The sequence below is a fragment of the Anarrhichthys ocellatus genome, unplaced genomic scaffold (assembly GCF_004355925.1).
Source record: "Anarrhichthys ocellatus isolate YVR2014 unplaced genomic scaffold, GSC_Weel_1.0 scaffold33, whole genome shotgun sequence".
NCBI classification, from domain to species: Eukaryota; Metazoa; Chordata; class Actinopteri; order Perciformes; family Anarhichadidae; genus Anarrhichthys; species Anarrhichthys ocellatus.
This window is the reverse complement of record NW_022280063.1, coordinates 2,296,281-2,309,428: the sequence shown is the minus strand read 5'-3', so window position 1 is coordinate 2,309,428 and position 13,148 is coordinate 2,296,281. Positions and strand designations below refer to the sequence as shown.

At 44.6% G+C, this 13,148-nt stretch overlaps 1 protein-coding gene across 9 annotated transcripts in view; it reads left to right on the top strand.

Moving 5' to 3' along the window:
• Positions 1 to 13,148, top strand: part of tbc1d22a (TBC1 domain family, member 22a) — a 96,012-nt gene that overhangs the window by 59,387 nt on the left and 23,477 nt on the right. For all 9 annotated transcript variants that reach the window (XM_031865783.1, XM_031865778.1, XM_031865781.1 and 6 more), the window contains one exon: positions 8,186 to 8,313. In XM_031865783.1, coding sequence (XP_031721643.1) covers positions 8,186 to 8,313 — 128 coding nt within the window. The remainder of the gene's footprint in view (positions 1 to 8,185; positions 8,314 to 13,148) is intronic.

Here is a 13,148-nt window from a genome sequence, read left to right as displayed (position 1 = left end):
GGGGGGGAATTTGAACGTGTTGGTGATTGTTAGCGCAGCTCGTACTCAAACACACAACCGTGGTGTTAATTAGCGGTGTTGCTTTCCCACCACCTCTTTTTCATGTTGTCAAAAACAATAAATATATTAATATCGTTTAAAATAGATTTTTCATACAGACGTACCGTTGACGCTCGTGCGGCCCACGAGTGCAGTGTGCAGAGCGATGTCTTATCGAAGCATGCCTTTTGTACAATGGCTGTGTTCTTGGCTAACCTTGGTGCTGTCCGACCATCCCGTCACCCGCTCCGTCAGCCAGAGGGAGGGGAGGACTCACCCGCTGCATCCAAATGGATCGAGAGAGAGAGAGAGAGAGAGAGAGAGAGAGAGAGAGAGAGAGAGAGAGAGAGAGAGAGAGAGAGAGAGAGAGAGAGAGAGAGAGAGAGAGAGAGAGAGAGAGAGAGAGTGTGTGTGCGGGGGTGTGAATGTCAGGGAAAGTTAGCGTGTGATCGTGACGGTGCAAACTTGCCGATAGAGAGGGCGAGTGTGTGTCGGTGCCTGTTGTTGTATTCTGCGTGTGAAAAAGAAACGGATATACTGTAAGTTTGTGCACATCGGAGTATATTTGTGTGTGTGTGTGTGTCTTTTCTCTGTTTAGAGAAAATAAATTGACAAAATGAAGAGGCAAAGTCCTCCCAAGCCGCCACCACACCCCGGCACAGACGTAAAGAAATGACTTGACATTTTTACTGTATCTTGTTCCATAAGTGGCCCGTCATCAAAGTTGGGGCAGAGCCATTTTATACCTCGCTAGCTTGACATTACCACCTCTAATGAGATCACAGATAGCTTTTATCTTGTGTTACGGGATTGTTTTTCGCCCCGCTGTCGACACCGCATCTGTTTTGGGAACAATGGCCTCTCGTCTCTTCCAAAATTACCTATCAGCGCTTATCAGATGCAGGGTTATCCACAGTGTTGTGCAGTTGGATAAAGGTCGGGCTCTTTTCACAACAGGCCAGATGTTGCAGCGACCGGTACAGATTTACCAATATTACCGTTTCACTCCTGATCCAAATCCCATGTTGGAGAACCCTATTTTACGATCAGTTTTTATTGTTTCTTTATTGTTTTTCTCTCCGTCTCAATGTGTTTTGTATGTTTCTTTTGAGATCACCAATTCATTACATTACCGGCACTAATTGTACTTAATTAATTTCGTGCAAAGTGAACAAATCTATTTATAACCTTCCCAAAAAGGGGAAAGAAAACACTTAAGCTGTTGCTCTGGGTATCCGATACAGGGACGTGAGTAGTTGATAGGGCTGGGTATCGTTTAATAAATAACGTTGCCGGTACCAATCATGGATGCAATAATCCAACTATTTTAAGTCCTGACAGCGATACCTGGGCTTTGGTTATCGGCCGGTACCAGTGTTAAATGAATCAGCTGTGTGCCTTGACTTAACCATTGCTTCCCGAACCTTGAAATCAAAATGTAACAAATAAACACTTTGAGCTTAACGACTCCTCTTCACAAACCTATGCGAGACGTCACGGAGACTGGTTAAAACCCGCTCTGTCAGCACTGATGGCGCTGTTCGCTACATCGCTGATTTTAGAGCCGTGTGCAAGCAGGTGTTGCAGATGCTGCCGTAGCGCTCCAATTGCATGTTGCATTGAATCGAAGAACGCTTGTGCTGATTGGCTGCAAGCAAAAACAATGCAAATACTATTTTTTTGCTCTAGATCTGGGCACAAAAATGATCGTTTGACTGGAGAAGTTTCGATACTACTTGAAAATGAGTAGTGACATCCAGCCCTAGTAGTTGACGGGGTATTTGTTAAGCCAATGGGAGCAGAAATAAGGGAAGCAGGGAGGTTTTTTTTTTTTTTTTTTCACCTCAGCGCAGTATTTCCAACAGAATGATTGTTTGCAGTACAGGGTCAGTAGTGTTCAGACAGAGCTGATCCGTCTGTCTCGCTCCACTGTCTCTTGTCACCTTCTCTCTGCTTCTTTAAAACAACTGCTATAGCTCCTCCTATATCTGTCATCTAGAGGGAAAACACACACATACTGTACATTCACAGAGATAATCTGCAGGTTTTATGACCATATCCCCGCTGTCCATTACCTGCTACATCTTTTACCACAGTGGTGGAGACTTGATTTGTTGCCCTGAGGTCAAAGCCAATTCCCCACAATGTTCTCCTCCTACTCCGCCCCGTTTTCTCTCTCCATGTAACCTAACTTTTTTGGGGGGGGGGGGGAACGCTTTAAAGGGCACATTTGATGGAAGTAAATGAAGCGATATACCCTAGGGGAAAAAATAGAATGATCGGCTGTGTCGAAAGGCAGCTGACATGTCTAACAGAATCAAAACGGCACGATTTCAAGAGTCTCCGACAGATTACAAAGTCTCCAGGACAAGATGTGGTAACCGTGTTACCACCGGTTTAAATCCTGAAATGGCTGAATATAAAAACCCTTCCCCCTCAAGTGTAGCTCAGTCACCTTCCCCCGCATGACTCCGCTAAAAGATACTTTTATGATCAAACATGTTCTACCAGTGGACATTCATTCTGTGGATTCAGTCCTCTAGTGTAAGCTCTAATTGAACTTGAAGTAAGGAAGACAACAATTTGTTCAAAATTCAAATGAATCAAAGCTCTTTGTGGCTTTACTTTAATTCGTTCAGTTGAAAACAGTGGATGACATGGTTGGGAGGCTTTTACTTTGAAATCTCTTTGTTTCTCTCTTACAGCTTGCCCCCCCCCTCCCTCTGTGTAATCACCCCCACTTGTAATAAGTGACGCTAACTCCCATTAGCCATGCTTGACGTTAGCATGTGTACCTCCTCAAAAAGACAAGCCACTTTGTCGGCGTGCCTGCTCCGTTCCTCTGATCTCTTTATCGCTCCCTTATCTCTTTCTGTGAATCTGTTGCAGGCGAGTGCATTAGCACAAGTTCATCAACATGCAAATTGCCCGAAGGTGAATGTATTTATGCAAATGAGGGGACGTGCTGGCGGCGCACGCTCTCTCAGCCTGAATCGTTAAAAAAAAAAAAAAAAAAAAAAAAAAAAAAAAAAAGTGCATGACGGTCTCTGTGTATTTACAGTTCTATCTGTTTAATGTGGTTTTATTGGGGGGGCTGGATTTGTATATTTTGGGGGGATCTGTGGTGCCATTTTTTAAAGCCGCGTTGACTTCAGTAGACCTGTTCTGGGGCCCGGTTCATCACACCATCTTTCCCCGTCTTCCCACACCGTCCTCCACAAACTCCAGACATCACCACGACAATGTGCATGCACTCTGCTCCCTCTGCCTCACAGCAGTTTGACTTTTTCACATTCTTGAAATAATGCATGTTTTTTTCTCCAAGCATTTATTAAAATAAATCCACAGCTGTCTAACAATACAGTGTCTCTCAAATATTCTCTACCAAAGCCTGACTTTAGCTCTTGGCTGCTGCGTTTCTTGGAAAAATAGATTGTGTTTCCTCCCGTTACATGTCACTTCTCATGTGTTAATTATGCTAACTAATTATTGTTACAAACACACGCTCGTTGCCATGTACTATGTTTACCCGTGTCGTTTACAGTTTTCTGAACTTCATCTGAGGATGTGAATGCATAACGATAGGCCTGCCGTTCCTCGTGTTGCCGTTGCACCGCGTTGCACGACATCCTTGCTCTCTCGCATGTTTAGGGCGGAGAGAAGCCCCGTTGATGTTTGACATTGCACGCTCATACAGTATGTGTACATCACAACACATCAGATCCACAATCGACGCAGTCTCCCTCGGGCAATCAGTGAGGAAAAAAAACAACCGTGTGACCTTCTGCTTGTTTATTGTGTGAGAGGAATAAGTAAGCATCACCCAGCGAACTCCATCTCCTCCACTTGACTTGCTTATTAAAGATTGTTTTTACCTGGTTTTGCTGCGTCTTTGCCAGAGGGAAGAGAAAAACATATTCATAGTGCGACCAGGCACACGCAAATATATGTACACACAATACACTATGCACACGTGTATTATTATTTAAATACAGTAACACAAAGGTGACAAATACATATTAACAAGTACAACAGGTCGATATGAGGACGATGTGCGATAATATGGTTCAATATCGCGATGACACTTGAGATAAATAAAACAGATATTGAAGCGTGCATATCCTATGAAAGCCTATTTGCCTTTAAATACCGAACCGGATTCGAATTTTCATACTTAAACTGTAATTAGAACAGAAAATGTTCACGACAGCAAAGTCACTCTCTCAACTTCTCACTGGAAACAAATTTAAAAAGTACAACAGCGCCGGTGAAGAGAGGAGGGGGCTGCTTTGTTTGTGGCAAACGAAGCTAAACCGTGAGATTACAAGCAGACGGCGTTAGTTTTAGCTTGTGTAGCAGAGGGGTGTACTTTATGATGAACTATATCCAAAGGAAAAGACCGGAGACGGGCACATTTGGCGTGTACGTACACTGGTGACTGACTTAGCGTACGAGAGTCTTGTTCCAGAAAAGCCAGCGCTGGAGAACAAACAGGACCCCGCTGCCTGGGTCGTATCCACAGTAGGATTTGGTTAAATCTGTGCTAAAGCTGGCAAGAGTAAAATAAAAAGAAAGAATGGCTGAAAGGGTTACAGTGAGATGACTACATTCTCTTTTATATATTTACAGAGACAGGAAGCAATGTGAATAGTTCACAGTAAAAGAGTCGGCAAATGACAGAGAAAAGATTAAAAACGAACAGACTGAGCGAAAGTTAAATGGTGAAAGAAACAAACAGCCAGTAGGAGAGTTGGAAGAGTGTAACTGTAATGACGTTTGGCACCAAGAAGAGCATGAAGTCGGGCAGAATTGGCCTCATCAGCAGAATCCTGGGAGCCGCTCACTAGTCACTGCACGACCTCTGACCTCCAGCTGTCCACCCACACTTCACGGGCTGTGGTGAGCAGACGAGCCGGCGTCGTGGCCTCCGTCCTCCACTTTAACCGGCAGTGGGAGGGAAGACAAGACTCATCAGTCAATCATTGTCTGTGAGAAAGCTCATCCTCGACCTCCCTCGGCCCCCACAACTACGCTACCCAGCATGCCGAGTCCCGGCACCAGCTGGTTTACAAGTCACAAGTGTTAGCGCCTTAGTTCATCTCATTGTTTCATCCTTCATGTGTTTTTTTTCCTGTTCTTTTTTTGTTTTCATGATTGTTAATTTATCTCCTCCTCTCCTTCCCTTTGCTCTCTCCTCTCCTTCCCTTTGCTCTCTCCTCTCCTTCCCTTTGCTCTCTCCTCTCCTCTCCTTCCCTTTGCTAACTCCTCTCCTTCCCTTTGCTCTCTCCTCTCCTCTCCTTCCCTTTGCTAACTCCTCTCCTTCCCGTTTCTCTCTACCCTCCTCTCCTTGCCTTTGCTAACTCCTCTCCTTCCCTTTACTTTCCCCTCTTTTCCTTTCCTTCCCTCCCCACCTCCCCTTTCCTCCCCTCCCCTGAACTCCCGTCTCCTCTCCTCCTCTTCCCTTTGCTCTCTCCTCCCCTTTCCTCCCCTCCCTTGAACCCCCGTCTCCTCTCCTCTCCTGCCGCGATAACTCCTCGTGACAAACGACTCTCCCTTCCACCACTCCCCCATGGTGCACCTCTCCCTCTCCGTGTTTGGTGGAGTCGCTAATATTAGGCAGAGCAAGTTCATTAGTGTAATTTAACATTGTCTAAAGTTGTTCCACTCTCTCCCCCTCCGTTTGGCAGCGAGCTGAGATCTGCCACCGTGATGCATTTGCCGTTAATGAGCTCGCCTTGTTTATGCTTTTACAGCAGCGTGTGATAATTAAACTGCAGAGACGAGCGTGAAATAATGGCTTTGCGTTTGCGTCGTGCCCTGCTCATGTGGTGGAGTGTGTGCATGATTGTTGAAACATGCATGCATGAGCAATGGAAGACAGCTGCCATTCAAGGGGCTCGCTGCGTGTGTTGTTTGAGGGCACTAATGTGTATGTTCTTGCTTGAAATACCCTCCATGTTTCCCCAATTAAAGCTTTATTAAAGCTGTATATGTGTGTGCGAGTGTTTGTCAGTCAGCCCTGATTAAGAGTGTGAGAGAAGAGGATGCTGTATGTAGCCCCCCCCCCCCCCAACTGGCTTTTCTCATAGATTCTCTGACAGCTCTTTAATTACAGCTCTTTTGTGAAGTGTGTGGGTGTGTGTGGGTGTGTGTGGGGAGAGAGAATGAGTGTCACTGGTGTGATGACAATGAAATAGGGAGTCGCTGAATACCGAGTGGTATTTTTATTCTTTTGTCATGTAAAGAAGCATGAAACAAACATTTATCAAGAACAGAGGGAAACAAAAGGCAGCCATTCCCCGCCGCGTCACAGCCCCACACACGAATCTTTTGGCCGGCGCTTCTGCTTGTCGTCGGCGAGCGTTCGTGCCAGCCCGCCGCGCCACCACCCTGACATTGCCGCCGTCTTTTGAACTCCACATTGAGAGCAAATTGAGATCGCCGGATGCAACGAATGTGTCTCTCTCTCTCTCTCTCTCTCTTCCCCCCCCCCCCCCCCCGTGTGGTTTGTTGGAAGAACATAATGTGAACCAATTCCAGGGGGGAGAAAACCAACCACATTTGATGGATGTAGGGAGACAAATGTGGACGTCTAAGAGCCAGCTGATCTTTATGTTTGGAGACAACGAGACAAACTGAGTAGAAACTGCAGCCTCGGCTGGTTAGTTATATCTCCGCTGTTAATGGTGCAAGAGATGTTTAACTACAGTAATGTGCAAAGCTTAACATCTCAGGGTATTCTATATTTCTCCCAAAACAACAATCAGTACTTACAAGTATTGACTGTGAAGCTTAAGTCTAAAGTAGCTTATTCTCCATTGTTTGCCAAAAGCTACTGAAAGCACATCAATGAGCCAGTTACACAAGGAGACATGGACCCACATTACAAGAAACATGGGCATTGTAGTTTAGTCGAGTCGTTCTGCTGCCAGAAATGTATCAAATCAAACCAAATGTGTATTAATCCGCTGTGAAAATAGTTCCCAACAAATGCATTTACTCCTGTTTGAGTAACGTTTGCCAAAACAACAGTGCCCAGCTGTTTTGGAAGTTCTTTTTTTTTTTTTTTTTAAATGAAAGCTTTTAAAGATGTATACTTTTCTTGTATCCTGTCATATTGAGTGATTGACAAACACATTTTTGGTCCTGTTTTTTCACTGGTTATCCTCCTCCTCCTGCCAACGTCACGGTGGTGACCGGTTACTGATTCTCTGGCCAATAAACCAGCACTTCTTTGTCTTAATGTGACTTGTTTATCAGCCCATTTGGCCTGAGATTCAGCCTAAATAAACTAAACACAAACTGACAGTAAAGGCCCATGTGGACATGATTAATATTCCAGAGGCGGATCATCAAATATTTGCCATTCTCCAACTACAAGCATTGTTACCATTTCCAAATCAGTTTTTTGGTTTTTTTTTTAACTATTCCCGCAGGAGACTCATGTAACCTTTGTTAAACAGCCTGAACAGGAAATGCAGCCTGACTCGCAGAAAACTGAAGAGATACATTTTTTTTAAATACAAAGCTTCAGTTTTGACAGAGTTTGAATGACGGGAGGTCCAGTGAGTGTGTTTTAGGGTTCAAATCAGTGCTGAGCTGGTGCAATATTTAAATCACTCTACTTCCCCACAAAAAGATAAATAGTCACAATTTTATTAAAAAACCCCGTAGGGGTTCAAACAGGTTTTGCACAGATTGACCTTGCATGACAAAGATAAACACAAATACAGAATTAATCGCAAAAACGTCCCAGAAATAATAAACCCGCGCTGTACCTGACAAAACATGCTGCCGTCCTCACCTCTGGGTGCTTCTGACTTACGGTGTGTGCACCCCGTTCCTCACTGCGCTGACATGCTGTTGGAGTTTCATTTAATAACAAATACACTATATATTTTTTTTTCCTCGTCTCAGCTCGGTGTGTAGCTTTTCGCCGACAGTTCTGATCGCTCGGTAATTACATCTCTATTATGAGGAAGAGGCCGCGCGTGCGCGTGACACCGGCTGCAGCAGTTATTAACAAAGAGCGGAGCTACGAAAGGAATCTGTCGACACACTTGTCACCGTTTCTATTGACGTCTGTATCTCCACTATTTTTTTATTTATTTTTTTTTTTAATAGTGATTTATTATTATTTTGACAGAGTCCGTGCACCTCCACATGCAGCAGTACGAGGTGGAGTACCTGCAGTTTGCCTTCCGCTGGATGAACAACCTCCTGATGAGGGAGCTGCCACTACGCTGCACGATCAGACTGTGGGACACATACCAGGTAAAAACACACACAGCAAAAGCTGCTCTTATTGAGCATTTTGTTATGTCCATTTCTATCTATCTGGCTTTGCCTTGGATCTCAGAAACGGGGATATTCTCTGATAATGACGTCTATGATTGCCCTTTTGTTAATTCCTACCAACCCAGGAGGCACGATGCAACATAACACAGATTTCTTTTATTGAAGGTATTCAATCATGACAGACTTTCGTCGCGTGGTCTTAATTATACAGAGCTTATAATACAGCCTTAACTATGCTGCTTCGGCCCCCTTCACGCAGCCATGCTGCGGAAAAATTCACACTTTTTACTTGTTAGTTTAACAGAAGCGGTTAATTTGTTTCGGAAAGTTTTTAAAAAACAATATGCGAATAAGACTGTGTGAATAAGGGATTGCAAAGGATTAGTTGATTCAGTAATGAAACAAAAGATGTCAGAGGCCCCTTTCGTGCATGAAACAAAATTTTTTTTTTCTGCAATTTAAAATGTGGTTTGATTTTATGGCTGCTCGGTTGAAAGTAGATTCTATTACTGTGTTGACCTAGATGTGTACATGTGTGAGAGAGAGAGAGCAGGATCTTAATCCCATTCAAACACACCTGGACCTGCTCATTCCGCCGCCCTTTCACATCTACACATGGCTTAATAGGCGTCGCCTACAGTTACACCAGATTGTTAACCTCGGTCGGCGCTGTCAATATCACCTAATGTCTGCCATTGATTCAGCGGGGTGTGTGTGTGTGTGTGCACAAGGCTGGAACGTGTGTGGGTAGTCCGGGACTTGAGCTAAGTACATACTGTATAATGGATTTTCCAGCTGATGCAGAGGTTGAGTGTAAGACACGCGATCACACTGTTTGATCGGATGAGGAGAGAGAGACGGAGCCCCGGAGACACACATGAGAGATCACTTCTCCGCCGGTGTTTGCACAAACATGTGTCTGTAACTTTTCTGCTGTCGTCTTCACAACGGTATCTGCAGCTGTCTGCCGCCATTGTTCTTTCTGCCACCGCTTCTCGGCATCAATCAAGAGTTTAATCGTTTTCCCCCGCATATTCTCATTTCTCGTTAAGATGGGAAAGCATAAACTGCGGATGTTCTTTTCATATTTGCCCGTTATAGTCTGCTTATGGCGCAAAAGTCTGACATTTGCAACTGTAAAAAGGCCTTGCGTGACGAGCAAACGACAGGTTAAATGCAGAATACTCGCATGTGAACATTTTGCATACGGGCAGTGATGCAAATTTTTTTGTACTTTTTTCAATTAAAGGTTTGAATAGATTTGCGCAGGGCTTTTATTGTGAAAGGTAGCGACGGAAGGAGTGGATTCGGTGTTTATATGTTGAGTTTATAAGATTGTCAGTTACACACTATGTGATTTGTTGGTGCCATTTTTTTAATGCGAAAGATCAGAAAAATCCTTAAGGCCTTAAGCCTCAAGTCAGACATTTCCACAGGTCTGAAGTCAGCGTGTGATAAGTGCAATGTAGTGCAGTCGCTTCCCGTTAACACAAACGCAACCACGTCTGTCAAGTAACGGCACCTCGTTGTGTGCATGGCTTTTTTGGGGTTGCAGGGAAAAGCTCCAGCAGAAGCAGAGACGTTAGTGGATGGGAAGCACATTGAGATTTAGAGAGATCAGGGAGTAAAGTGGGGGTGTTGAAGAAATTCAAGGATGCAAGGGGAGAGAAAGGTGTGACGGTGTGAAGTCAAAATAGACGAGAGCGAAAAGAGAGGAAACTTGGAGATGGAAAGACTTGGTGCTTAGTCCACAGCCTTCAACAAACCATAGCTTGGATGAATGAACACCGCATACATCTCATCTGAATCTTTCTGAACTTTAACTGACTGAACTTTGGGGCGGCATGAAGTAGATTGCAGCTGACAGGTGAAAGCCACGTAATGTTTTCTTGGCTTCCTTGAATTAAGAACCCTCACGGCCATTTTTGTGTCAGGTTTGGTTTGCGTTAGCGCCCTCGGATGCTGATGGAACACCACTGCTGGCTTGTAAGAAAAATATATATATTTGATTAATTACACATCAGGTTTTCCTTTACCGCAAACTCAGGGTGGAACCAAATATATTCTTTCTCATCATCTAATGAAACGTTGAGTCCTTGTGCTTTTGAATTGTAATAATGCAAACTGTCATATGAGCACTTTAACTATTTTAAATCTATTGCTTCCAAATATTGATATGACCATAAACCTACTCGGGCTGCAACTGACTTAATCTGAGAGTTTGGTTTCGCTTTGATCGACCAACGATTGCAAGTCAATTTAAAAACTCTCGGTTCCGTCTGTCCCGTTTGTTTCTAGAGCCTGTAATCATGCATTTCTTTTTTTTTTTTCTCCGTTGACTCCCACACTTTTCAAACGCTCACTCCGGAGACCAAGGAGAGACCAAGGACACCGCGTCATTTCCTGTAATTCGTCACCTGAGCTCCAAAAGCCTCGCCATTGGCTGCCCCCCCCCCCAGCTTATGGAGACGACGTTACAGCGTGTGTCGTGCATCATAACAAAAGCAAGCTAATCGATGATCAAATTTGTTGCCAACAATTAGTTGTTGCGGACCCAAAATCCCACTCACGGTAATTGATCCCCGTCGGCATAGATCCTCCTCACTCTCTCTGCTCTCGATGGCACGAAGCTACCGGGTCGTGAACCCGAGAGTCAAAAACACTCCCGAGTCCTCCGGTTTTGAGTGCAGCCTCTCCACTCACATGACTCATGTGGACATTGGCGATTAGGAAGCCAAAGAATCCCATTTGTCTCAGAAGGAACACTTTTGGCTGACCCGACAGCAGCGCTTATGTTTTCATGGACCCGCTTCCTGGTCAGCCCATGCCTTAAAGATACCGTTGTGTGTCTACTGGGCGATTGATACTAAATCATTACATCTCCCATTTAAGATGAGTTTTTTTCAGGTGCATTTGTTTTTTACTGAACTGCAGCCAGCTTGGCAGCAAAGACAGACGTACCTAGCGGCGTACAGCCTACCTTTACAGTCCTCCGGATTACTCCCATAAAGTAAATGGAACACAAGCTCGTGGTTATTGAGACGTACTAGCTGGCCCCGCTTACCGCTCTGTGCCTCAGCCAGCTCTGTTATAAGGTGAAGTCTGCATGGTGTCCATAGTAACAATAGGTTGTTTTTCATCGTGTGTCAACAGTTTTAAGAGCTCAGCGACAAATCTAATCACAACCCTGCTAAAAGAGTGAAAGAAAAAGAGTGAAAGAAAGGAAGCCAATGAGACGAATGCAGCAACGACATGCAGAGAAACAGAGGAGTGCTGCTTTCAAAGTGGATTTACAGCATCGTAAAACATAATACCTTGTCGCGACATTTAATTACAACTCGCGTGTCATTTTGTGACTATGATTTACACCTTGTTGTCAGAGCAGTGGGAACACTGATGGATGCCTTAAAGCCACTTGGACGCCTCACTTTAAGCTGTATTCATTGGGACTTTGAATTATTTGGTTTACGCAATTGATTCACACACAGGTTTGTTTAAGCAGCAGAGAGCAGCAGGTTGGTATCGGACCAGCTGCTGGAACGTGTGGATGGCTTCAGTGTGGTTGGAAGTAAGTCAGTTCAAGAGTTCAAGTACCGTAGTTCACCAGGATCGATGGAGCTGGACCGGGTTTGGACGTGTGGATGGAGTGTGTTGACATGATAGTCTGTAAATAAGAAATATGAAAGATACAGTGTTCATAAGCGTCCATGGGCGGAGGAAGCATTGAAAATGTGGGCGGGACAATCTGTTAAGACGACGTTAACACCCTTTACTCGTGGCGTGGGTCAGTCCCGAACGGTCGACGCCATCTCAGAATCTGATAACCGCTGGTTCAAACCAGTATAGATGTCGTTTTGAGCCGTTTTCAACAACGAAATGCAGATTTTTGTGATACATTTTATAAAATGAACGTCAATATTAACACCAGCATTGATGTGTGTTTCACCACAGTGCAGTCCTCTCACTTAGTTTAGAGCTCACGAAAACCTGTTGAAGTGTGCAGTACACTCTGTACTGAAGCGGTTCATAGACGAGACGCCCGTGTCGGCGCACAACACGTGCTGCTGTCTACTCCGAGCCTAAGAAAGAGAAGCGGGAATGAATGATTAAGCAGTGTTTCTTTGTCGTGACTTGACGGCAGCCCGAGTACACGTTGTACCTGTAATCCATCCTCTGAATATTTGATGGTTGACAATGTCGTTTGCCCCCTCCTCTTCAACACTCCCTTTCAGAAACAACACACACATGCACCTTTTTTTTTTTTTTTTTTGGATGGGCTCTGTCGCGGCCCCTCACCTCCACTCCCCCCCCACCCCCGCTAGGTATATTAGGCCACTTTTCCACTCATGAAACTTTCAGTGGAGGCTGTCGGCGAGGTCTGTCCCGTTCTGCCATCGTTTATTGTTCTTTTTATAGAACTCTTTTCCGCATTCTTCCGCACTCCTACGATGTCCTCCTCTATCCTATCTCTTCTCCTCCTGAATGACGCTTGAATGACGCTTTTTGAGAGACGGTCGACAACAACATGCAACCAGGTGGAGATTTGAAGTGCTTCAATTAATTGGATATGCTGCGCAAAAAAAACAAAAAGAGCCGGCGGCATGTGATTTCATACTTTTTAACGAAGTCGGTTCTTTGGCAAACTTCCGCTCAGGGGACAATGCTCTTGAAGCTGTTAAAATCTTTGTGTTCCTTCCCTTGTCAGAAGGCTTCCCTGTGTTTCTCTTGTCATGCTTTACCGACTTTACCTCGGAGGCAAGAACGTCTCTCTCTCTCTCTCTCTCTCTCTCTCTCTCTCTCTCTCTCTCTCT